Source organism: Orbicella franksi, chromosome 12 (assembly GCF_964199315.1).
Source record: "Orbicella franksi chromosome 12, jaOrbFran1.1, whole genome shotgun sequence".
NCBI lineage: Eukaryota > Metazoa > Cnidaria > Anthozoa > Scleractinia > Merulinidae > Orbicella > Orbicella franksi.
In genome coordinates, this window is record NC_138156.1 from 5,286,262 (window position 1) to 5,313,205 (window position 26,944).

General features: G+C 38.3%; 2 protein-coding genes across 2 annotated transcripts in view; one reads left to right on the plus strand and one right to left on the minus strand.

The window, feature by feature from the left end:
• Positions 1 to 4,897, minus strand: part of LOC145464058 (uncharacterized) — a 13,228-nt gene extending 8,331 nt beyond the window's left edge. Inside the window, exon 1 of the mRNA XM_081447875.1 lies at positions 4,689 to 4,897. Coding sequence (XP_081304001.1) covers positions 4,689 to 4,809 — 121 coding nt within the window. The 5' untranslated portion in view covers positions 4,810 to 4,897. The remainder of the gene's footprint in view (positions 1 to 4,688) is intronic.
• Positions 4,898 to 5,021: 124 nt separating this feature from the next.
• LOC145464059 (syntenin-1-like) lies at positions 5,022 to 10,481 on the plus strand. Its single transcript, XM_081447876.1, has 8 exons — positions 5,022 to 5,167; positions 5,585 to 5,626; positions 6,537 to 6,668; positions 6,978 to 7,339; positions 7,922 to 8,029; positions 8,719 to 8,782; positions 9,029 to 9,120; positions 9,757 to 10,481. Exons 1-8 carry the CDS (start codon positions 5,111 to 5,113, stop codon positions 9,809 to 9,811), a joined length of 912 nt encoding a protein of 303 aa, XP_081304002.1. The 5' UTR covers positions 5,022 to 5,110; the 3' UTR covers positions 9,812 to 10,481.
• Positions 10,482 to 26,944: the final 16,463 nt, after the last annotated feature.

The following is a 26,944-nucleotide window of genomic DNA, read 5'->3' on the forward strand; positions in this document are numbered from 1 at the left end:
CACGTCTTATTCCAATAATAGCGATTTTTCAGCAATCGCGTTTGGTTCCAACACAACTGTCTAACCACTTTCTATTGTCCCTTTTTCCTTTTTTCCCACATCCGATCTAGTCTTTAGAATAGCTTCGTTTTCATGCAACATTGCTAGGGGGGAGGGGGGTCAATTGTACTTGCTTCTATTCATCTTTTGTTCTAAAACGTTAAGGACCTAGCTGAAATCGAGGGTTTTAGCACGCAAAAGGGGGAGGTGTCCCAACAACTTATGGCCAGGATTGTAGGTTAACACTAGAGGAAATTGTTCCGGATTCGTGATGAATTCTGAACATTTTAGTGCCGGATTGATTTTGCCGTTTACACAAAAGTGGATGAATCCGAAATAAAAACTCCCCGGTTTGGTCGTTTCTCCGGAGATTTTGTATCCGGAATTTAAAGTGGGAACTTTGAATCCGAAAACTTTTGAATCTGGACAGTTTTGTCGTGTAAACGATTTTCTCTCGAATTCGGATATTTTTCCGCCTGTGATCTTTGAGTTTGCGGTGGAACGAAAATGGCGGATTACATGATCCAGTCGTAGTCGAGTCGTAGACACATTGATGGCCATTTGATGGCGGTCGCTGGGTGATTACCTCGTGCTGTTTCAGGTGTAGATAATCACTTTTATAATGGGTAATGCCCTACTCCTCAGAAACCCAATTTATACTTTACTACGCAGATGACGACGATGGCACGTTCGAAAACCTCGACGGTTCTAGATATTAAGAAAAGACCAGAATAAATACCTGGAGGGACCTGACATGATGGACAACAGTACCGTGGTCAGCGAGTTGAAAGAAAACTTCAGACTGTCTCAACCTACCCCTAGCCTTATTTTCGGAGGCATTTTGTTTCTCGTTGTCAAGGCAACAAACTGCTCGTTAACCATTCCATCATGAATGTTCCCGGAGTTATCGTCGTGTGTAAACAGTTAAGAATCCGAATGTCCTTTCACTGTAAACCCCCGCTAATCCGAATACTCTAAAATTGATGAACTTTTACGAATCCAAAAAAACTCCTTTAGTGTAAACCTAGTCCTAGATCGACCACTGTAATGTTTATTTGTCTACCAGTGTTATGATCTGCAAATTTCAGTTAATTGATCAAACAACCAAAGTAGAAAAGATGGATTTTTTCCCAGTATGATCGAAACTTAAACGCAGTTGCTTCCTGGGCTAATTCAATTCAAGAAATTCCGGGTTTTCTAGCTGAGTTTGAGCATATTGTGTAGGTACAAATTTTCTACACAGCTAGAAGAGCGGAGATGCCATCACGCAGTTAGTAGTTTATAGAAATTATGGTATTTCCACTTGACTTTATTTGTCAGTCAATGATTCAATTGCCATAAACCATAGAGGATTGATCAAGTGTATCTCTAAAACTGCCACTATATTGTAAGTCATCAGTGATTCAATAAAATAAATAAGTGTTAAAATCATTTCCCGGAGTACTGTAGAAACGTTCTTTATCAGGGATGTCGTGGGTGTTGCAATGCAAATGAAAAAACATACATACTTATACTAACTTAAACAAAAAAAGAAAACAAACAAAAAAAAAAAACATTTTCCATTATTTTATCTACACTACGTTTCAAATATTGCTTTCATCGGATTGCTGGAAACGAATATTTTACTCGAGAGTGGCTATCCGCGTCACGCAATTGTTTACATTCCAGCGCCGGATTTTGGGCAAAATCTATGAGAAACACAGGCCAAGGCGGGCGACTTGAAATCATTTGCCCAGAGATGTTTTTTGATAGCCTAACAGGTGGGTGTATATTTAACCCGTAGAAAGTGTTTTTATGGTATTTAAAGTTATAGCCCATAGAAAAATATGGCGATGTTTTCATGCAATAATTCTCTTGCGACACACTGTAAAATTTTGCGTGTCAGTTTGATCTCTTTTCGGGCTCAAAACTAACTTTGATTTATTTTATTTTTCGCTCAGTCATACCACGAAGACCTGAACTGAATATAAAATCCATTGAAAGATTCTCAAGTAGCTGTTCTGCGGAGCACGAAGCAATCAAATATTTGGAAAATTCAGCAAAACCGGAAGTAGATTTTGAGCCCAATCGGGTCCAAATCGTTTTTGGCGTATTTCTACCAAAGAAAGCTGTATAAGCAGAAACTAACTATGGTCCGTTTCTATTCTCACTAGGACCTATCTATGGGCAAAATACAAGCGAAATCAATTTTTCGACTTGTGCCATTGATAGGCGATTTAGGTCCATTTTTATAGGCATTTACTCTTAAATATGAATTGTTATATAAAAAACTAGATTCCATGTTGCCTTGGACCTGTTCAGTAATAGATAACAGAAGACATCACAATGTGGTAAAAACATCAGTGACACACTCCGCTATCACTTCATGTGTCACTTTTTTGTTCTTACCACAACATCACATGTGATTCACAATTGAACAGATGAATTACAACCTATTTGTTCAGAAGAAATGTGCAGGGTTTTTTACACATATCTGGAAAACAAAAAGTTGGGGAGGGGATGGGGGATACACAAAAATTGGATCATGTGTACGAAAGGTTTCCGCCGTCAAACGTTGATCAATACCCTGGATCAACACTTGATTGACATCAACTCTCAGTCAGCATCTTCAACAATACCCAGTCAACACTTGATCAACATCTCAGTTGACAGTCAGTTGAGATTCAACTAATTTTCACAGCCATGTCATCGAGTGTCAAGTGATACTCAATCAAATATTGATTGAGTGTTAATTGAGTGTCAATTAAGATGTCAATCGAGTATCAATCTAGTGTTGTAAGTATTGATTAAGATGTTGATCAAGTGTCGATCAACATGTTGATGGAGTGTTGATCAAGGGTATCGCTCGACACTAGATAGCAGATATCTCACAGAGTCATTAATAAGTTTACAAAGCTTTATGGAAAACACCATGATCATCCCATTCACAGTATTTGTTTATAAGCTTGTCAAATAAACTTTTACGCTAGCACTGACTGGTTTGAAAAAAAGCAGCAAGGTGTACAGGTATGTACCATCTATGCCAACTCTCCCGGATTATCCGGGAGTCTCCTGGATACAGACCGAATCTCCCGCTCTCCCGTACGAGTCACCAAATCTCCCAGAGAAACAAATAACAGGGCATAAAATACATTTTTCTGACATATTTTGGCTGATTTTTTTGTATTTTTGGGGAAAGTATTTTTGACATTTGATGAATGTTTAAGATTTAATCTGAAGATCTTTACTTTGAACAACATCTTTTAGGGTCAAAAAAGGTAACATTGGCGATCTCCCGGATTTTGATTTTTTTAGGTTGGCATCTCTGATATACATAGGTGCATATATGTTTTAAAACTTCTGAACCAGACTATTATCCACTGCTCATTTCTCCAGGTTCCTACGCATCTACACAAGGTGGGGTCCTTCATGGGGACATACCCATCACTGCAATACTCAAGGGTAAAAATAAGGGGGGGGGGGGGATAAAAATCCTAATGATACATACTTAGATAAAAACCTTAAATCGTAAATTAAATTTCAAATTTAGATTAGCAATACAGTTAAAATTTTTTTTCTAATCAAAACAATAACAAAATTCTCAAACATGATTGGCTATCAGCAGCCCGATTTGAGCATTAATTGGACAGTGTACGCGTCATGCTTGTAATTGGACAGTACGCGTCATTTTGCACGCACTGTTGAGTAAACTGCCATGTTTTTCAGCATTCATAACGACGTTTAATCGTTCAGTGCTCTATCGATGGTTTGTTCGTTTCTCGAATTTTGTCATAGTTTTGATTAATAATGGTAATAGGACTGAGTGGAATCCAATTTGGTCTGTAATCATACGAGTGATTAACAAAATCGGACGACCATGAAGCGGGAGTCCGATTTGTTAATCACGACTATGATTACAGACTGAATTGGACGACACAATGTCCTGTTACCAATTAATCATAACAATTACAATTTCTCACAAAAGTAAAAGTTTCATTTGATAAAGAGCTTTTTATTGTCATTTTAGATATCATAATTATAAAATATGGAGAACAGCTCGCAAAATGGCTGTCAAGTCTCTTTCAAAACAGTCACCAGAGACTAAACCTTTACAATTTTACAAAGTCAGTCTCAGTCAGTGGTTACCATAGTGATTGTAATCAATACTGTGATTGGTGGATTTAGTGGAGAGGACTTAAAATGATTGGCTCATGTAACTGTCCGATTACAGGTGTCCGATTACAGCCAACTGTCCGATTACACTGTCCGATTACAACTTTGCAGATTAATTAGAGCAAAATACAGCAGTTTATGCACCAATCACATTTGAAGAAATTGTAATTGTTATGATTAATTGGTAACAGGTACTTAGATTAATAATGGTAACAGGACATCATGTCTTCCAATTCAGTTTGTAATCATACTCGTGATTAACAAATCGGACTCCCGCTTCGCGGTCGTCCGATTTTGTTAATCACTCGTATGATTACAGACCGAATTGGACTCCACTCAGTCCTATTACCATTATTAATCTAAGTACCTTCTTAAATTGTGGCAATTTTATGCAGGTCGCATAGAGTGGTTATCCAAAATTTGCACGGAAATTAAAACAACCTGCCATGCTTTCAGTAGTTTTACTGTAATTTTCCAGTGTTTTTTTTCGCACAAACCTTGTATGAACGCACTTGACAGCACTCCTGGCTCGCTGAGGTCTTCAATGAGCACCCGTCTCGGTGGAGCATTACCAGGAAAAAGCTTGCAATAGCGTCCATTTCCAATTGAGAAAGTCATTTTTCCCAAATACGCAAACGCATTTCAACGGCTTCAAAATACTTCAAGATGGCTTCCGTTTCCCGCCAAATGTCGTTGACGGTCGAAACAACTTCGTAGATGACGAATACGATCGATAATGTACTTACGTCACGAAAACTACCAAATTAGGAGAACGTCAATGTCATGTGATTTTAGAGTGACGTCACTGTTCCAAACATAGAAGTCGACGTCGACAACTATTTGCTCCTTTCGAGAGTTTCCTCAATCCATCCATCGTGACTGTGATAAAGTTGCTCAGCGCACTAAGATATAGTACAAAATGTCTCTGTATCCTTCCTTAGAAGATATGAAAGTCGATCAAATGGCCCAAGCACAGGTATTATGCTTATGATTTTGCTACTTCCCAAATTCAAGCTGGAACGAACGAACGAGCTGGAGACAGCTGAGCAAGAATTTAATACGCTAGGGTTAAAAGAACTGTATTTTACTGTAGGCTTGAGCTTATTGATTGCACGATAGATCTTAAGTGTATCAAATGCTGTGTGAAGGAATCAACTTCATTGAGTCTTGTGTTGTTGAATGTAGCTTGTCGCAAATTAGAATCTGTCTGGATCTACATGTACAAGCTACAGTGTACGTGTGCGTGCAATAGAGTGGTGGAGGAATCTGCAAGTTTACATGTATGTCCTTTCACCAATAGCTTTAACGACCAGAAATTTCTACCTGGGAAACATTCCACTTTCGAATTCCGTTTAAATAAGTGTACAATCTTTCATACATTTTCCGTTTGTAGACCCTGCAAGCTCGAGCTCAACAACCAGCTATTGGATACGCAGTGAGTGACAACGAATTATACTTTAATTTGTGCCCTTTACTTGCTCGATCACTCCCGATCTTACACAATTTTTATTCCCGGATAGACCAGAAAGTACACCTTTTTATGCATTATTTTACTATAGGTGCAGTTTAATTGATTTGGTACATGTTCATGTAGGAAATTGAATGACATCATAGCAGAAAATAAACATCTGTCCAACATCAATTGCAGTGGTATTTCACTTAATACCATTAGTTTACAAATAACGTTTAATTTGGCAAATAAGATTTCATTTCTCAGAACCTAGTTTCTGCTTTTTCACAAATCTGCGAGAAAGATTTGTTTCATGCGGAATTATTCAGGTGGAATTATTAAAACAGTTTCTGATTTTGCTAATAAATTGATGGCATAATGATTGAAATTGCATGCAACACTGTAGCCAATGTTTTGTGTACAAACTTTCGCATGAAAGCCTAACCAAGGGGGGTGAATAGGGGTGTGCAAATCTGCCGATCCATGCCTTTTTTTCACCAAATCCGTCGATCCACCAATACTTTTGTTCAAATCCGAAACCTCAACCACATCCAGAAACAGAAGTGCAAAAGTTCAAAGGTAAAGTGGTAAATGTGAATGCCATTGCTAATTTTGCAAAATTAGTAAAGAAGGCAACATATTTCATGACTATAACACATTACAATTCCAATAACAGTCTCGCACCTGAGCAGAAATCCATAATCCGTGCGCTTTTTAAGGCCAATCCACCGATCCGAAACCTATTCATCCCCCTCCTAACCATTGATGGCGTTCATTTGTCAGTCAGAGAATAGTATGCATCAATAAATTTCGAAACAGAATGTTATCCCATAGACTTTGCATAGTCCTGAAATTTGACGACTAACTATCAACTCTTTTGTTACTCCCCTTCAAGCCACAGGCTGTTGCCCCTGTACCAGCCTCTGCTCCAGGACCTGCCCTAACAAGTAGTCTGTATCCCTCACTCAACGACTACATGGGTTTGGCTGTTTCTGAAGATGCTGTGAGGCAACATGTTCCAGGATATGTGAGTAATGTTTCATCACATAGCATGAGTTAGTAAGCCAATATCAAGCTCTTTGATGCTTTGCAACCTCTGTTTACTTGCGCTACTGTAGTTGTAATCAACCTGATTACAGATAGATACATTTTCTAATTTTTCAAAACCAGTGGAAACTCTGCATGTTGTACATTTTTTCCTAAAACAAAATTTATGTTGGTTTTACTAGCTATTTATTAACCACGAGTGAGTTCTTTATCTGAAAATCTTATCTGAGAATGATACAGCATGTACTGAGTAATGTTGATAGCTTTCATTTTGCATGTTTTTCTGTAGACAACTGCCGTGGTGCCAAGACCACAAGGTGCTGTTGTACCTCAGACCAGTGGAATGGTTGCTCCAGTAACCGGTGACAATAACCTCGCCATCCGCCGTTCTGAGATCAAACAAGGCATCCGTGAGGTTGTTCTCTGCAAGGACGGCAAAGGAAAAGTTGGTCTGCGTGTGCGAGACATTAACAAGGGTGTGTTTGTTCAATATGTCCATGCTAACTCACCTGCTGCCTTGGGAGGTTTGAGATTTGGTGACCAGATTCTACAGATTGATGGTGAAACTTTGGCTGGTTACAGCAGTGATAAAGTGATGAAGATTTTGAAGAATGCTTCTGCTCAGAGAGTAGTATTTGCTGTTAGAGACAGGTTAGAAGTTCATCTTTGTTTTAAGTGCATTATAAGTACTCTAAACTGTACTTACCTCTGCATCTGCAAGCCTGCATGCATAGGATTTCATGGCATTACATGTAGAATTACATTACATGTAGAATTATCAAACCTCCAGATTATCATCATTATCATTATCATTATCATCAGTTCTAATTTTGTCTTGGGGTACATAAGGCCTCAAGCTACCAGATGCAATGCCTCGAACATGTTATTTAGTACATTGCACTTTTCTTCAGAGCAGTTTGCCCTGGGCTCTTGGGCAGCAATTACCCAGTAACCACTTGTTATAAATATCAAGTATATGAACAGTGCCATGCTCATTCTGAGCACAATCCAAGATATGCACATGTACAATGTATGTTGAAGTATGTAGTTAAGTTATACTTGTTGGAACACTCAACATTGATTTTAGCTCTTGTGTACTACATGTAGTTTCAACCATTCAGAGACTCTTTCACCTGCTACAAGTTCTCATAATTGTAGAATACTGTTTTTGTTTACTGTTTTGTCTATTCTCTGCAATGTGATTGACATTGAAGTATTGCTGTTACTTTCTAGACCGTTTGAACGGACAATCGTTTTACAGAAGGATAGTGCTGGCCATGTAGGATTTGTGTTTAAAAATGGCAAAATCACTCAGATTGCCAAAGACACATCTGCAGCAAGGTAAATCCAGATGACTGGATGATTAAATTGTTGATAATTCTAATCAGTGAAAACTGCCTTACTTTAGATTTTAGTATATAGTTGTGTACATGTAGTGTCAGATTGTATGCATGTACTTAAGTACTTGGTAGTGGCTACCATACTACCCCGTAGGCCCACATTATGTCACACCCACCCTACATTCACACAGTCCTGGAGAAAACAGAGGCCTAAGCTCAGGGCTGTCATTCAAAATCATCAGCTCCAGTAGCTTTAGTTGAGATGACTAGAAAGTTTGAAATTGATCAAAAGATGACTCTGTGAGGAATTCGAAGCTATCTCAGAATTTTGACCACCCTCTGTACTTTTGTTGTGCAACAAGCTTCTTCAAGCATAATGACAGCCCTACATTCATGAGCTTGGCAAAGGACAAGACAGATAGGTCTGAGCTGACTTGAAAAAGGTGTCCACATGTAGACTTGAATGCATAATGTTATCTGTACTACATCTGAACTATTATTTAGTACACAAAATTCAACTTGAACACAGGACGTTTTTACAACTTTCCAACCAAATCAAGCCCAAATTAGATGGATATTGCATTAACTCTGCCCGCTTTTACTGTAAATAATTATTCTTTGGCCAATTAGGTTTTATCTGTTTATGCCTGCATGCACATTGACTCAAAACATGTTTATGTTGTTTTGCAGGAATGGACTACTGATTGAGCACAACCTTGTCGAAGTGAATGGACAGAATGTAGTGGGCCTCAAGGTAAGCAAGATCATAAATAACCTAAAGGAGACACCCTGTTAATAACTGAAGGCCATCACCAACTCTTTATTGTTCTTACAATGCTGGTACAGTACATGTAATACCATAATGTAGCCCCTCCATCTCAAATGGTAACCCTTCCCCCCCCCCCCCCTTCCTCTCAAGCTTGTGGCAATGGGCTTTTGATGTGCAAGGGAGTTGTTTGAATACACTTGCCAACTTCTTTCTATTGTTCTTGTTTTACAGGATAACAATATTAAAGAAATTCTTGAAAAGGGTGGCCAGACAATCACACTGACAATCATTCCAACTTTCATTTATGAGCACATGATCAAGTGGTATGTACATGTCCAAGTGATTTTATCCTGGCTTTAAAATTTCCCCAAAGTAATCAACTTGTCATTTTTCCTAACAATATTTACAATGTCATGCAGGCAGATAATGAGAATAAAGCAAATTATCAGCTCTTTTAGTGGGAGTGTAGATCTTGTTTTTCACGTTACACTTACCTGTAGCCCTTTTAGGTTTAGAAGCATAACTAGGAGTTTGGTCCTTTCCCTAGACGAGACTAGTCGTTCATTGGAGGTAAACCCCCATCCTACCTCCTGGGCATTGTTTTGTCAAGCTTGCTGATACCCACTGATACTCTTGGGTAGGGAGAGGTGCACTGTGGAGATAGAAAAGTCTTGCCCGAGAATTCAGTCAACACAATGACCCCACCCAGCCCCAACAAAGTCATGTGCAAAACACAATCCAGGCCATATTGCAAGAGTAATATTATTATGGACCCCAAGTCTCTAAATCTTAGTCCCTACTAAACACTCAAGACTGATTTTTGCCTGGTGTGTGTTCTTCTAGATTGGCCCCCATTAGGTTGAGATCAGGCTTTAAAAAGTTACCACAGTTAGTGATCTAATGTACATGTAGTGACCGAATCACTGACTATTTGTTACACTGTTTTTTGTTTTTTCCAGTATGGGTGATGGCCTTGTTAAGAAGACTATGGACCACAGCATCCCAGACTTGTAAAGATCTTCAGAGAAAAGTCTTTTTAGGGCTCCATTAGAACATTTATGTAATTATAATTTTCTGGTAGACTAATGTAGTTGATGTAGATGTGAGGACCCTTGGTAAACTTATCCTAAAGGTGATATACAATGCTATAGCTTTTGTTAATTACTGTGTAGGTGAAAAGCCTAGAAAAAATATATTCTGTTATCACATGGCATCATTGTTGCCCTATTTAGGGACCTCAACAAGAGATTTTTCTTGGTCAATTTCTTTTGTTGTCAATCCAGTAACATAAATATTAATAATGTTCTTGCAAATTGATTCCTTCTGCATTGGTTGTAAACCCATATTGTTCAAAATTCATTTCATCATGTTCCAAGTGGTTTACTTTTTACCTTATTGTCTTAACCAAAAATAATGTGCTTCTGTTGATTTGAATTTATTTGTTGTTTTGTTTTGTTTTCTAATTTACAAAATGGATTTCTGCAAAAGTGAGAAATAAGGATAACAGTTGTGTAGAGGTCAATGATACAGGTAAACATACTGTAACTTCAAGGACGGAGTAGTTGTTTGTAAACAAATCTACTTTATGGCTACCTTGTAATGAAAATGTTCTGCCCTTACTTCAACTATACTAATATTGTAACATTTTATGGTGTCTATAGAGGCAATTAAAAAATCTGTCATAATTTGTGATCACTGTTAGTTTTTTGTTGTTGTTGTTTTCTTAGTCCTATTGGTAGGTGGGGAAAAACAACTAACACAAGTTGATCCAACTCCAGTTTTTCTGCAGTAAGGTAGATTTTTTAGTTGATTGTGAATTTAGAGAGACTACAACCGGCCAGTCTTGCCGTTTACATTATCATTAGCAGGCAATTTCTTTAAAATTATATTCCTTGCCATAGTAAATGTAAATAGAGTTAATTAAAATCAACCCTCCAAGTTAACTTTTTTCCTTAGTGGCCATTTGGCCACTGACTGTTCAGGTTTGGTCGTCAGTGAAAAATTTTAGTCGCCAAAATATATGCATAAATCAATAATTAATTGATAATAAATAATAATCTTATTATTATCTAACTGTATTATTAATAACATTTTCCTTGAACCACCAGGTGAATTGAAGTCCTGTTCAGTGAAAGAACTACCTAATGTTGATTCAAATATGCTTTTATTGGAATGATTGATGATCAAATGAAATAGTTTCTGGTCACAATGAAAAAATACTATATTACTTGCAACAGTGTTGTGAGTTGATCACAGTTCTCATTCAGTCATTTTAAATTGATTGGCTTTCACTTTCAATAAATCTTTTACAATGGTTATAATAATGCAAATGTACATGCCTTCAAATAGCTCCATCGATTTACAAGTGACACCACAAATATCAAAAACCAAAGGTTCAGACTATCTTCATTATAAACTCTTGCTTGAGCACTGGCGCTGGTTGTGAAATCAACCATCAAAAAGCGTGAGCATGTATGAATGAAACGTATGTTTACCGCCATTTTTCCCGCGAAAATATTTGATGAAAATTAAGAAAAAAAGTCGCTTCACAAAACACAGAAATATTTGTGTATATCATTCATAATTCACACAACAGGAGCTGTGCAAACGACACAGATTATACCAAGTTAACATAAGATGGCCTCATTCGCAGCTGAATGGCGGAAAGTTTTCCAATGTTTATCAAGGCGGCATCAAATTCTTGCTGAGACCATAAAGTGAACACTATTTTTACCTTATCGCTTATGATCTTTTTTAAATGTTCAACCTCGTTTTCTGCTTGAACAAGCAAACGATATAAAACTTCATCTGAAAATTAAAGACTGTATTGAAATGGACAGAAAAGTTCACGCTCAAATTGTTTGTCGTTTTGAATTTAATATGCGAACCGCGGAACGCGAATACTCAACGCGAAAATACTTTCACTAGTTTTGGGACAATCACTAAGACGGATATTTTTTATTGATGAAATCTTTGACAATTTAAAAATAAACCCAGGTTCGTTCACACAAGTGAAATTTATTTACGACTGCGAGCCGCTTTTCATCACAGTTTTTTTTATTTATAGAATCCCCCTTGCTTGTGTTATCAAGTTTGCTGTAAAGTCAAGTATTTTCGTGTCCACTGAAACAAAATACGTTTCTCAAATACATCTGGATGTTTCTCAAATGTATTGTGGATCCTGTCTATGGTTGGCGAAATGGTGCAAAATTCACAAAGTTTATATTCATTCACATTTAATGTTGTTATTATTATTCACGAATATATTTATTCACATTCAACAACTAAATTTATATTCAAGAAATATATTAATTCACATTTAACGACGTATTTCGTATTCACGAATATATTTACTCACATTTACGGGATGTATTCATTCACATTCACGATCGAAATATTGGTTCAACACGCAATATTCATTCAACATTTTCTGCGCACCGCCTTCACGCATCATTAGGTCCCAGCTCACGCTCTATAATTTCCGAACGCAATATGGCGGACGAAGGAAGCCTTATTATATGAACGGGTAGAACAAAGACCCAAGACCCCAAACACAAATGTTACATTGGCAGGAGCTTTCGATCTCCTACAAGAGTGCGAACGGGAATGGAACACCGCGGAAGTAGGATTGAGAGAGAACATCCAAATAAGGCTCGAGTGTAGCTCTCCAGCAATTACTACCTTTTGTCAGTATCATTGCGCAGTACTGAATGAAATAGTGGGAAATATATGTCTTTTGCATGGAGAATGGATACGACACGACTCATCAAACTGCACAAACCTTGCAGTGTATTCTGTGACCAGCCCTGAGGTCTTCTTAACTCGATATTCAATATCGGAGGTAGTTCTTGGGGAGCGGGGATGGCGCAGTGATGAGAGCCCTCGCCTACCACCAGTTTGACCCGGAGATGAGTTTGTTGTTGGTTCTCGCCGTGCTCCGAGGGTTTTCCTCCGGGTTCTCCAGTTTTCCTCCCTCCACAAAAAAACAGCATCTCCAAATACCAATTCGACCAGGATAGAGGGTCTGAATGAAAACCCGCTCTTTCTCTCTAAGTAATTTATTTCTAATTTTTATTTTTCCTTCTGCAACAAAGATTGTCGGGTTTCACGTGGACAAAAAAAGTTCAAATACTTCTTGAAACGTCGTATTGTGGAGTACGGGCTTCTCGTTGATTTCGGATGAGCAACTAGACAATCTCGTAGAACGTTTCATGATGAGTGATCAGTCAACGGGATGAGAGAGGGAGAGTATTGGCCACGTTGACCCTGGAGACTCTAGGATCAGCTGGGCTGTCGTAAGACACCCTCACATTTTCACCCCTATGATCACTTCACACCCTTGATGGCCACTAAAACCTTTGCGTCGCTGAGGGGAGCAAATCTAGGACAATACTACAGTTCTGTTATTAGTAGAACATTTAAACAAAAAAAACAACAACAACAACGTTAATATAGTTTTTTTAGATTGTTTTAGGAGTACCTTTTTAAAGATTAAAGATTAAAGGAAAATCATCAATACCCCCGTGCATGACAGTAACCAGGCTATGGTGTCCGTCAATATGCCACAAGCTATTTGGAGCAGTCACAGAATACGCTCTCCTAGAAATTACGACAGCCTAGCGGATTCTAGAGTTTCCAGGGTCAACGCGGTCAATACTCTCCCTGATTCCTTCCCGTTGAACTCTGAGACCTATAATGATCGAAGATGTCCGGTCACCAAGGAATACCCGAACAAAGTCCCATGATCACTCATAAAACGTTGTACGAGATTATCTACTTGCTCATCCGAAATCATCGAGCAGTCTGTTATCTCTTCTAGCCCATGTAATGTTTATGTTCAGTTGTGTATGTTTGGGGTCTTTTGTCTTTGTTCTACCCCTTCATATAATAGGCCTTCCTTCGTTCAGAATAGAGCGGGAGCTGGGACCTAATGATGCGTGAAGGCGGTGCGCAGAAAATGTTGAATGAAGATTGCACCGTGTTGAGCCAATATTTCGATCGTGAATGTGAATGAATATAAACCGTTGAATGTGAATGAATACATCCCGTAAATGTGAGTAAATATATTCGTGAATACGAAATACGTCGTTAAATGTGAATTAATATATTTCTTGAATATAAATTTAGTTGTTGAATGTGAATAAATATATTCGTGAATAATAATAACAACATTAAATGTGAATGAATATAAACTTTGTGAATTTTGCACCATTTCGCCAACCATACTTGTCACCGTCGAGCTTTTCTTGACCGGATTGCGTGCGTTGTCTCACGCTTCCAGGTAAAATTGTCACGTGCCAAAGTTCAGTCGAGTGGAACGAATTTCGTCGCGTCCCAGGCTCAACTGAATGCAATTCCTTGATCTTTGTTTACCGTGTAACATTTCATTTTATTCAGTCTCCATTTCTGTTGGTTAAAATCCCACAACAACTAGCTTTGCAAAGTGAATACTTAATGCTCAGAACGTTTTTCTTTTCGCTCCGGATGATAGTCCGCTCAAGCTCCTGACGCATAGGTCACGTTAATTTTAGTCGCCGAGCTGGCGACTTGCGCTCTAATTTAGTCGCCAACTCCAAAATTCTAGTCGCCATGGCGACTAAAATGGTCGCAACTTGGAGGGTTGGAAAATACATTCATTTAATGCTGATATTGTTTCCAGCTGTGTTTTATCTTTCCAAATAAAGCTTGATTTAGAGGTTGTAACAATAAAGTCGATGCATTCTTCATCTTTTATCACCCAATTCTCCGCTTTGGTAGGAGACTGGGGTATAACATTGACGACGTAATGGGGACGTATGCACATATTGCATGCCTATTTTCTTGGGAACAATAATTTGAAGAGTGGGGCACCTCCACAAAAAACCTTATAAAGTACGATTGGTGTGACTGGTCTTTACGTAACAAAAGGTTTGGCAGAGAGCCAATTGGTTTCTTTGGTAAGTACCAAATATATGTTGGTATTACAGAATTAAGAAATCGCCTAGTATATCTTTACCCTTGTTATCTTCACATGATTCAATATTCGTTAAACCTTTCTCGCAAGATTATTACTACATACATTTACAAACATACATTTTATTTTCGTTTTCAAATTAAAATTACAATTATAACATGCCCGCGGATAGCTGAGATAATCTAGGCCGGTCATGTTGGGCTTTCCAAAGGAAACGTACCTTTGTTCATATAGGACATCAACAATTTTTTTTTCTTTTTTTTTTTTTGATTAAAACTTTTAACACGTGTTTTTACCCAAAAATCAAAGTTGTTATGCTCTAAAAACGCAACTCGAACTTTTACGCAAAAAATCCGAGTTGTAAATTTCCAAAAACACAACTCGAATTTTTACCGCAAATATCTGAGGTGTAAAGTTCCAAAAACACAACTCAACACCTCCAAACACATGGAACAGCCATGGGTACTAAAATAGCAGTCACCTTTGCCAACATCTTTATGGGAAAGGTAGAATCATAAATTGTAAACCGAAGAGCTCAAAAACCACTCGCCTGGAAAAGGTGTACGCGAATTTAAAGCAGCTTCCTGGACTTCAGCAAACAAAAATGGTAAATAACTCTTACCAACCGAGTTCGAGGTCCGTACTGTAAGTTACGGACCGAGTTTTTTCCCAATCGATTTATGGCCCAAGCGCGAAGCGCGCTGGCCATAAATCGAAGGGGGAAAAACGAGGATCCGTAACTTACAGTACGGACCGAGAAGACGAGGTTAGTAAGATATTTATTGTATCTCTACTGTGAACGTGTGGGGCTCGGGAACGATTTCTATTCACACGCAACGGCTTCAAATATCTGACGTGCCTCGAAAGCAAAACGAGCTAATTTGAAATCGTTTCTAAGTCGTAAAAACACTTTAATACACAATTTAGAGTAAAAGAAAGTTTTAAACTTTTACTTGCTATAAAAGTTAAGAACACTTGGCGATAAATCAAGGAACAGTTTGGCAAAAAAAAACAATTAAGTTTTAACGGGCCGTACAGGAGAATGCGGCCTGCTAAATTGACCAATCACAGCGCGCGTACTAACTGAGAGATATAATAATTAGCTCTTATTAACCGAGCTGGAGGTCTGTATGGGAGAATCTTGACCGAGGTCGTGAGTACAGACCTCACCGCGTTCGGTCTGTACACACGACCGAGGTCAAGATTCTCCCATACAGACCGACTTAGCTCGGTTAATAAGATGTTTATTATATGGCAAAGAAGGAAACTTTAATTCGTCTAATGTAACTGGGTTGCTGACATTTTGCTTGCGAACGGCGATGAGCTTAATTTAAACCTGCCGAAATTTGCTCGTCTTCTTTACTTTTTTTTTGTCATCAGGCTTTTTGGCACTTCCATAAATGATTGAGAAGAAAATAAAAGAAAATGGTGAACATTTTTGTATTTTAGTTTGCTACTTTTTCAACGCAAAATAGAACCGGCCTACAGATGTCGGTCTAGATGCGAAAACCTAGACCGCGGTCAATATCGATTTCAGCCGATCAAATTCGTGAATTCGGTAGTTCCCAGTCCTTGTGAGACACAGCCATATAATAATTTACAGTATTACTTCGAAGTTGAATTCAAGATTCAGAACGATTGGCAAAGCCACGGCCGATAAAATGACTGCAAAAGACTCAAGCTTTCGCGTTAGAGTGAAAAAAAAATTGAACACGCTGTCATGAAGGGAAGCTCGTCTACGAAATTTTGAACATTTTTTTTTGCTTTTAGATAAGTCTCTTTTGGCCTCATCTTGCATGAAAATGTATTGTTAGTGAACTTCCCTTCTCAAACTCATTAATAATTCATCAAGTTTAAACAAAGGAAATCATGACCGTGATGGTGTTTGGATATCTGATCTTAATTAGCATAGATTTTTACGATTCTATTTCTCCGTTTTCTCCTTAGTTTTAGTTTCGATTGAGAAGACATATCAAACACTCAAGACAGTGGTCGACCACATTTCCAAACACCTCGAAGTCCGTCAAAAATATTCCGCTGCGCGTCGTGTTTTCAACTCTCTTCTCGGTGTTTGGAAATGTGTTCAAACACGGTCTTTCGTGTTTGATATATTACGTCACATTTCTTTTATTTGGTTGCCTTTATTTGGGAATTTTAGGTTTTAAAAGTGAACAGTATTTTTGCACGTTGGATTTCTGCATATTTAATTTACGGCGGCCTGATTTATTCATTTCTTGTTTTTAAATTGATTTTTACATGTGTCTTTTCACTTTTATTTTCCGGTGTTTTCTCAAATGTTATCCGTTATAGTAAAAGAATGGAAATTCTGTTGTATTCGGTTTCGTTTTGTCCTCCGAAGTCGATAATTAACTCATTTTTGCGTATTCAGTTTTCTCGGCTTTTGTCGCGCGGCAAAGAAAAAATATAATTTCGTGTTTTCTTATCAGTTTTACGCATCAAGTTGAGTTCTTTCTGTTGATATTTTTTAAATATTTTAGCCCTGCATTTATTCAACTTTAAATAAACGATGTCTTGAAACCTGATCTTATGTCTGTAGTTACTGCGCATATGGTTTATTTTTGTGCTTACCCTCGCTCTAAAATATTTCCAAAAACACGCCAGGGAATTAGGGGTGGGTCCCGAGCAATTTTATGCAGGCGTTAATGGGTTTAAAAAAAAAGAAACACACTGGCATTCCAAATTTTTACAGTGTCAACTCACGTATTAAGCCGGGTCACAATTTCACGTTGCTAGAAGGAATGAGGCGGTAACGACATGCACAAAATATTGTTCTAAAAAAGTCCGAGTTCACGGAGATATACGTCTTGCTCCTACCTGAATAGTTTACTCAGTTCTTTTTATCGAAATTCATAAATTGTAGGAACTTTGTCAGCTGTCCTATTGTTCTTAGAGAGTATTTCAGGCACTGGCACCTCGATCCTTTTCAGTCGTTATTGCCATGCATCAAAGAATTCAATGATATCTACATCTACATATATATACAAAGCGAGTCGATAGGTTAGTGTCAGTTCTTCAAAACCACAGGTTGGGTCAGCCAAATTCAAGTTGCTTGTTGAAGCAGAAGCCGCCTTTGCTTTCAGCATTGGCACACGGCAGATCACGGTCCCCGTAGAGAACTTACTTGGCCTTCATCAGTGCGTACCGTCAACATGGTGTTATGTGCATGTGCGATAATTCTCGTTGGAACTCTCGCAGCCTTCACGGTCGTGCAGATCTTCCTGTACACGAAGTTTTGCCTGGGAAGAGGCTACTCTCTTCGAAAGAGCGAGACCACATACCGCGTGCCCGGTGGTTACTTCTTGGTCAAGTTTCACCCAGAGGAAAACGACGGGTACACTAAGCTCGGCTGCATTTAAGAATTCTGCGGAACAGTGTATGCTTGAAAACAAGTCAAAACTATACTTCTTTATCTTTAAGTGAAAGAAACACTTGGAAACTTTCGCGGACAAACTCTGACCTATGCAGGATAGAAAATGAAACATACTAGAAACGGAAGATGGAATTTAAAATTGTGCTAAACTGTAGAGGCTTTGCGAGTTTTAAGAACAAGTTTGAATATTTTGAGCTTTCAAATGGCCGGTTGTTTACTGTGTGCATTTCAATTGTGAATGTAGCTTACAGTGTGAACTTACTAAAGAATCGTCGAAAGCGTTTAGAGTCACTGTGAAATGGGTTTTCTGTATTTTATACCGTACCTCAGATTAACTTGGGAAATTAAAACAAACACATGAAACTCAATTAGTTTGATTAAATACGCATTTGTATTTTGCAAACTGAAAAAAAAGGGAAAATGCTACGCGAAAGTATCATTGGAGAAGTTAATCAACTTCATTGGGTCTTGATTTGTTGAACATACTGTAGCTTGCTGCAAATCATAATATAGATAGGACCCTGCGCTCGCTCTGATTGGTCGAAAATCCATGTTATACCAGAGTATGTAAACATGGAAAAAGCGTGTTTTGTTTTTCGCCACATTATCTCTATATCATAAAGCAAATGAAGAAGCCTAAGCTGTGTATTTCACTGTGATAAAACACTCCGCCGGACATTTGAGAACACTCGAGAAATGTAGAAAACACTCGCCTGCTACCCGTGTTTTCTACATTTCCCTTGTGTTTAAAAATAAAAAAAAAAACAAACTGCGATCACAAACATGATATATCAAAACAACGCATGTTGTAAAAACCTTGATTTGAGAACTTCACGTTTCGTACGCTTCTACATACACTGTACATACATCATCAGAAGTATAAAACGGTTATCTGCATTACAATAAATTTAAACGAGAAGATTCGTACCTAATAAGGAAAACCGGTACCTAATAAGGAAAGAAATGACAACGGATATAAATGAAAATAAACAGACCTAAAATCTGCTGAAAAATAAAACATATAAATGGCTGGTAGAGAAGAAGTTTCTCACTGCCAACATTTTCATTAAGTGCTGGTTGCAAATCACTATGCTAATATTGTAACATTTTATGGTGTCTATAGAGGCAATAAAAAAATCTGTCATAATTTGTGATCACTGTTAGTTTTTTTCTTTTTTCTTACTTTTATTGGTAGCAGGGTAAAACAACTGATACACCCTGATTTCATTCCAGTTTTTTTCCAATTTGGCAGTCACGTTTCTTTTTTTGATTGAATTTGAATTTAGAAACACTATCGCTGGTTAGTCTTCTGCCGTTTAGATAATCATTAGCGAGCAATTTTTTTAGGAGTTATAGTCTTTGCCATAGTAAATGTAAGTAGAGATAAATAAAACAATCATTTAGTGCTGATATTGTATCCAGCGGTGTTTTATCTTTACTTTCCCAAATAATGAAGTTTGATTTAAAGCCTGTAGAAGCCGATGCACCCTTCATGTTTTACCACCGATTGCTCCGCTTTGGCAGGGGATTGACGTTTTATGTACACATTGCATGCCTATTTTCTTGGGAACAATAATTTCAAGAGCGGGGCATCTTCACCAAGGAACCTTGTAAAGTGCAATCCGTACGGTAACAAAAGGCTTGGCGTAGAGCCATTGGTTTCTTTAGTAAGTACTAAATATGTGTTAGAAAGAGTAAGGAAATCGCTTACATCTCTGCTCACGTCATCTTCACAGTGTTCCATATTCGGTAACCTTTCTCGCAAAAAAATGTTTACCAAGTTCGTTTATCGAAATCCATAAATTGTAGGAACTTTGTCAGGTGGCCTATTGTTGTTAGAAAATGTTTCTGGCACTGGCACCTCCTTTCCAGTCGTTATTGGCGTGCATCAAAGAATTCAATGATATTCAACGCGAGTCGATAGGTTAGTGTCAGTTACGTTTAAAAACATAGGCTGTGTCGGCTAACGTTTAGTTGCCTGGTGAAGGAGACGCCGCCTTTGCTTTCAACATTGCCACACTGTAGATCACGATCCCCGTACAGAACTTAGCTGGCCTTCATAAGTGCGTGCAACAACATGGTGTTATGTGAGATATTTTTCGTTGGAACTCTCGCAGCCTTTACGTTCGTGCAGATTTACCTGTACAAGAAGTTTTGCCTGGCGAGAGGAAATTCTCTTCAAGAGAGTGAGACCACATACCGCGTGCCTGGTGGCTACTATTTGATCAAGTTTTACCCAGAGGAAAAGATGTATCGCTGAGACGACGACACTAAGCTCGGCTGTTGCTAAAAAGGCTGAACAGTGTATGCTACACTTCTTTATATTTAAGTAAAAAAAACACTTGGAAGATACACGGGGATAAACTCTGACCTATAGAGGGTAGAAAATGAAACATATTAGTAACGGAAGGTAGAATTTAAAAGTGAACTATGTTGTAGAGACTTTGCGAGTCGTAAAAACATTTTTGAATCATTATATTTTGAGCTTTCAAATGGTGTGGGTTGTTTACAGTGTAAATTTCAATGGTACATGTAGCTCACAGTGTAAATTTAATCGAAGCAATTTTTATGTTTTTTAGCCATCGTCGAAAGCGCTAAGAGTCACTGTAAAACGGGGTTTTCTATATTTTATACCGTACCTCAGATTAATTTGGGAAATTAAAAAGAAATCATGAAACTCAACTTGTTTGGTTAAATACGCATTGCATTTTGCAAAACGAAAACAAGGGAATTCAAAATGCTACGCCAAAAGAATCGTTGGAGAAGATAATTTTTGCTGACATAGAGTTCGCAGTCAAGATGTTCTTTTGAGCTATAATTGCTTAAACATGGGGTATAAAACAATTATATGAAAATATACGTACTGGCATGGCCCGACCGTGAGATAATGAACTGCAGATATTTTCATACTGATGTCACCTGCCACCTGCTATTAAGACCGTTTACTTTCTCCGAATTTGACGACAGTTTACAGCATTTATATTAAAGGAAAAAACCTTCAGCGGTTGATGGCTTCCGATTACCACTTTTTAGATACCAGAAGCTTGTAATGTGAGGCAGAAAAATATTTCACGAAACTTTGTTTAAGGGCTTTGTTTTAGAAAATCCAGAATTGTGTCACAAAGCTGATGGAAGTAAAAATAATTTTCTCTTTAATATATATTTCGATCATGAGTTCGAAATGCTGAGGAATCCTTAAATCTTCTTTGAGAAAATGCACCCTCTCCTTAATAAAATTTGTGTGTGCCTTTTATTTGGCATACTACCTGCATGCACACACAGTCTCAATTTACATAATAAACGAAAATAAACTGCAGGTGCCTGTCAGCCTGCGTGCAGGTTTCGATTCAGACTCAGATAATTCAGCTATAGAAGAGGTTTTCCGGCCAGTTCAAACGGTACCGTGTACTACATTGTCAGCGCGACCAGTTAAGCCAGACAATGTTATAAAACTAACTCCATTGATAGCTAAAATAAATTCAAACAGACCACTCCCTCACTTACCAGCATGCATTGCGAGACGAAAAGAAAACCATTTAAATGACTGGTGGTAAATAATGAATGTCATTCTTCCAAACATGACGCGGAATCGACGCGAAAGGATCAGAAAAAAACACACGATAAACCGATAGAGGGAAAGCTTTGTACATATGGGACGCAACAAGGCTCGCCAATGACTGGAACACTCACCATCTTCCTTGCTGCAGTCGCAGTTGGATTTATTGGAGCATTAGCCCTCTTGCAAGCCTATTTTATCGGGCAGTGTTTCATGGCGGGGCAGCCGCAAGAAAATGGTTACGTTAGTGATTGTCTTTAAGGAGACCAAACTACAGTGTAGCCGGCGTTTTTCGCTTGAACAGTTTTGGAAACGTGATTCCGAGCTGTAGCAAGATTTTGGTCCTCGCCCGACACGGGTGGAAATCGGTTCAACAAATTGGATGTTTCTACGGGTTGCGAGCCGGAAAAGAACACTGAGTGCATAATTTCACCAGCGCTTCAAGTTTAGTATTAAAGGATTTAAAATGCAATCGACGAAGGGCTAGAAGTTGACCAACAAAGACCCAATACTGAAGGACAAAAAGATGTATGAATTCGAAATTAAACTTTACTGACGAATTCAGATGTTGCTACAGATGTATAGCTTGCATCCAGTAACTAAACTGTAAACAAGGCGTGCGTCGAAACTGTATTCTTATTAACTATCCCGCTGTTTATATTAATTGTAAATTATTTTAAGGTCATATATCGTGGGTTTGGCTTCTTCGTTTTCATATAGAAGAGTTTTGGGTTCTTTTTTTATCATATTCACCCTTTAATGATATCCTTGTGACTTAAATTATTTTTTGTGCATCCAGGAAAACTTATAGTCTGTGAAACTGTGCTGTAATGACCGTTTCCTTTTGCCATTACTCTCCGATCCTTAAGGCTTGCTCGATATTCTGTCCAGACAACCATTAAATGACAAGTCAATTTTATTCCCTTTCCTCACGTTGTATATCTAAGTATCAATGCGGATGCAGATGGTTTATACCTCAAGATGAGCAATCTATTTACTTTAATAAGCTTCGACCCGGCCTCACAGCTAGCAGGTGGAAAACTGCATGTTTCTTCCGCAACGAACAGCTTTTTACCTCAAAATTTAAATCATAAATAAATAAATAAAATTGCTTCGTCTTATCTTTGTTAGTTCTGTTATATCCTATTTGAGTGATGCGAACTTTATTGGAGCAGTTTTAATACAGAGAGCTTGGCTTTTTGTCGCTCCACGGGCGATATTGTATATAAAATCAGCACGCATCAAAAAAAACAAAAAACAAAAAACAAAAAACAAAAAACAAAAAACGAAAAACGAAAAAAAAGCAGTAAATTATGCCGGCGTCTCTAAGCTTGACGTGTAGGCATTCACTAAAATGTTATATTTACTTTATTATTGGTTCATTAGAACACAATGCTAAAATTATGAAGGCACTTTAACAGACGAAACGTGAGATTAGACTCTGCTTTCCTCGTCTCTCCCTAGTCCCACTCGACATTTTCAAGCTCGACCCAGATCCCCTTTGCACGCCGCTCTTTGTGCCCATCTTTTAACCAAACGACGTCGCACAGCAGGCACATGTTCCTATAATACGGAGCGTTTCCCCATTTTATTTCTTTCCGCCATGAATCGTGTAAGTGTATAGACAGACCTTTAAACTGAAGGATATCAAACTCTTGATAAATAAAGATGACATCTTGTGCAGGTTTAAAAAGGTTACTTTTCTGTAAGCGAACAGAAAAGCTCAATGCTTAACCTGACTGGGGAGGAATCTATTAATTGAAAGACTGACTGACGAACTAACCGGCTTTCCGTCTGACTGTGCGTCTGTCAATGTGTATGATACGTTTAACTGACTAACTGGCTAACTGACTGACGAAGTGATTGATTGATTAATTGCATTGTTTGGTTGGTCGGCCGTCGCTCAGTCAGTAGGTTGGTTCATGGTTGGTTGGTTGGGTGATGTGCGGATGATAGGCGGGTGGGTGTTTAATTAGTTTGCGTTTTACTTTGTTAGTTTGGTTGGTCGGTCAGTCAGTCATGATCAGTTGGTTGGTTGGTTTCTTTGATTAACTTGATGGCTGTTATTCTCCTTCTTTCCTTACATTTTATCGGATCTTTACCAGATTTCCACAAATGTTTAAAGTTGTTGCGCTGTTGGATGGAGAAATATATGTGAGAATAGGAGAGGGGTTTTTCATCCACATATACACTAAGGCCATGTGTTTCACTATTCAGTGTAAACTTCTCGTGACAGTCATACACTCCAAGACGTTCTGATCTAAATCTGTATTGCCTGGAGCCAGTTGTGGCTTAACAAGTCCTTCCAAAAGCGTCGAAGACTTCAGTCTGTGTTGGCTAGAGTACAGGCGGTCACCGCGACATCGAACTATCCACAGTCACCTGCAACTGCTACGTAAACACTGGGCGGACTGTGTCTGTTGTTGCCGGATAAATCCAAAGAAAAATCCCTGAAAAATTATCGATTCCTAATAGCCTTAACCAATCAAAGAGCACGAAAAAACGGAGAATTCCAAAGTTACCTGTTGTTACCAATTATATTAGCAAATCCATGAATTCAAACAGAAGCTGATACAAATTATAGGTTCAATGAAATTTTACCCCAGCGAGTGACACTGATCATGTGTACCCGACGAATAAAGATCAGTCTTTCATAGCAGTTACAACTTTAGTATTCCCAGCTACGAGCTTCTGAAAAGCACTGATCGTAGATTAATTTGCCTACAAACATCCCCCACATGCCGGCCACAAGATAAATGATAAGTACTACAAGGGTGAGAGAAACGTACTCCAGCATAGAGACTGCTTTCAGATGATCGAAGATTCTGGAATGTTACATCGTGTCAGTCATGGTCTCGTGCCAGAGGCTTTTTTATGTACTTCGAAGATGCACTTGCGCTTGCGCTGGATGTGTTCAATAAAGCTGCTACTTATGCCGGCTAGAAAAAGGCGAAAGGAAGAAAAGTGGTTATTAAAGATTAACAAGTTGTATGTAAATAAAAGATGATCCGTAACCTTGGTGCTTTTGCAAATAAAACTTGAAGATTCAAATTAGCGGAAAACTCATCAGAGGGTTCGTTGAGAAAAAGGGATTCAGGGAAGATCACTGAAATGTTTTCAACAGCTTACGTTGATGGCATAGATTTTTAAAACTTGCAACAGAACAAATTAAAAAAAGGTGGAATGGGCGTGGGGAGAGGGAGGTGGGAGGATGCGGGAAAAGTGTCAGCATACCAGTTTGTTTTTGGCGCCTCCCTCCACTGTGTAGTAACCTGGGTTCGAACCTAGGGTCAGACGTCGACGTGGTTCCCTTTGGGAACTACGGCGCGCGCGTTTTGTCTCGAACATTCACCCGTCCTAGATCAATAATAAACTTTAATAAATCTCCTTACTCTACCAGCTCCAAATTGCAGGGAAATGCTTCTAAGAAATTTAAATAAAAGTTGATAGATTTTTGGCGCGATCCAAATTAGTGAATGACGATGATGATTGAACTTTATTAACGAGTCACTAATGTGTAGCTAAGGGGAAAGTCCCCACTATTGATTGTGACCAACAAAAAGTAAGCAATAAATTCTAATAATTTAAAAAAATAGTGACTATGTCTGTACCTTAAGATGCAAAGTCTAGAGTAAAGTTAGAAAACACAAGAATAAAAACGTGTCGTGAAAATAAGGTTTAAATATTTTATAAGTGATTTACATCAAACAACTTGGACTTGTTCCATCCCCAAAGGATCAATCGGCCAATGCTATAGTATGAAATAATTTGCATGTGAATTAAGATGGCAGTGGGCCATGGTATTGAAAAAAATCTTTCACAAAAAGAAATATTTCATTTTGTTTTCAATACCTGTAGATGTTTAATTTCGCCGTGTGAGAAATTAGAGCCACGATTACTTCAAGAGAAGAACACGTAACATATAATTTAAGCGGATTTTGCTTTTTGCGCGTGTCACAACGGAAACGTGACCGAAACTTTACACCGCGCGATAAAGCCTCTGGTAGCCTGAGCAAGAGGTACGCAGATTGTGTAAGGAATGGGTCAACAGGTTGCTATGGGCAACCAGTTTTAGCGTTTTTCCCTCAGTTCTTCGTTTTCCAATAACTCTTTTTGTTGGCACACAACCCTGCAATCTACATGTGTCAATGTGACGATCACAATTCTTTTCAACTCGAAGGGAAACCACCTAAGGATATAGTTTTCTTGCAGGTTTGATAAATAAGTGTCAATTACACCAGGGAGAAGTGTCAACCACAAGGAAAACAAAATCATTTGGTGAATATGAACAATATTTCAGGAATTTCTCCAGAGCTGAATACTAGCAATCTGTATGTGACAAAGCTGTTGGCGGCGACACCTTAAGGAAAAAAAATACACGGGTTCCATGCAGTGGAGCCAATGAAATTCCAAGAGGAATTAAAAGTGAAATACAAAATGAACTAATAGCCTCACAAAAGGTATTCCATACATCATTTTGTCGGGCGCGACTTGCTCAGAAGCAGGATGCAAGAATTGTATTTCGTTCTACGAACTGTGTGCTTAGTGTCGGCGTTATTTCTCTGGATTTGCTGTTGTCCTTTTATTGATCCTTTTACATCAACTGTTGTTTAACGGTTCGTGTTGTTCGATGGTTACCTCGAGGACTGCTGTTATTTTGCGATGCTTGCGGTTTGAGTTGGTGAGTACCCAGCAATTAAGACGTCAGTCTATTGATTATATACGCTCATCTTTAACAGGGGCGAATTTTTTCCTTTGTACATGTGAACTAAATATCAGGAACATCGACCAGGTGCCTATATACAAACAAGACAAGCAAGGTTGAAGCCACTAAATGTAACTATTACATGTACAGTAGCGAGAATTGAATGGTGGTGGAACAAGATACTTGATGTTTTTCAAAGAATCGATAGGGGATTCAAGAGTACTTCAACACAACAGGTGAAAAGTAACTTTCGGCTCTCCTGAGTACATGGCCAGGCGGTCATGAAATATTCACGGTGATGAAACTGGTATCTCTCGCTTTCCGCGTCGATCACATACAATATTTGAGGAAAAAGACAAGGTTGAGCAAAAATCTCAAGGCAAGCGAAGTTCAAAACGTTTCGACTCGGAAAGAGGAGCTTAAAGCGTCTTGCAAAACACCAATGTACAGATGTAACAAAGTGAAAGATCTCTACACCGATGGCTAGTAACATTTTCAAAGAACGCCACTGCTTATTTCTTTTTACGGTTGAATTAGAGAAC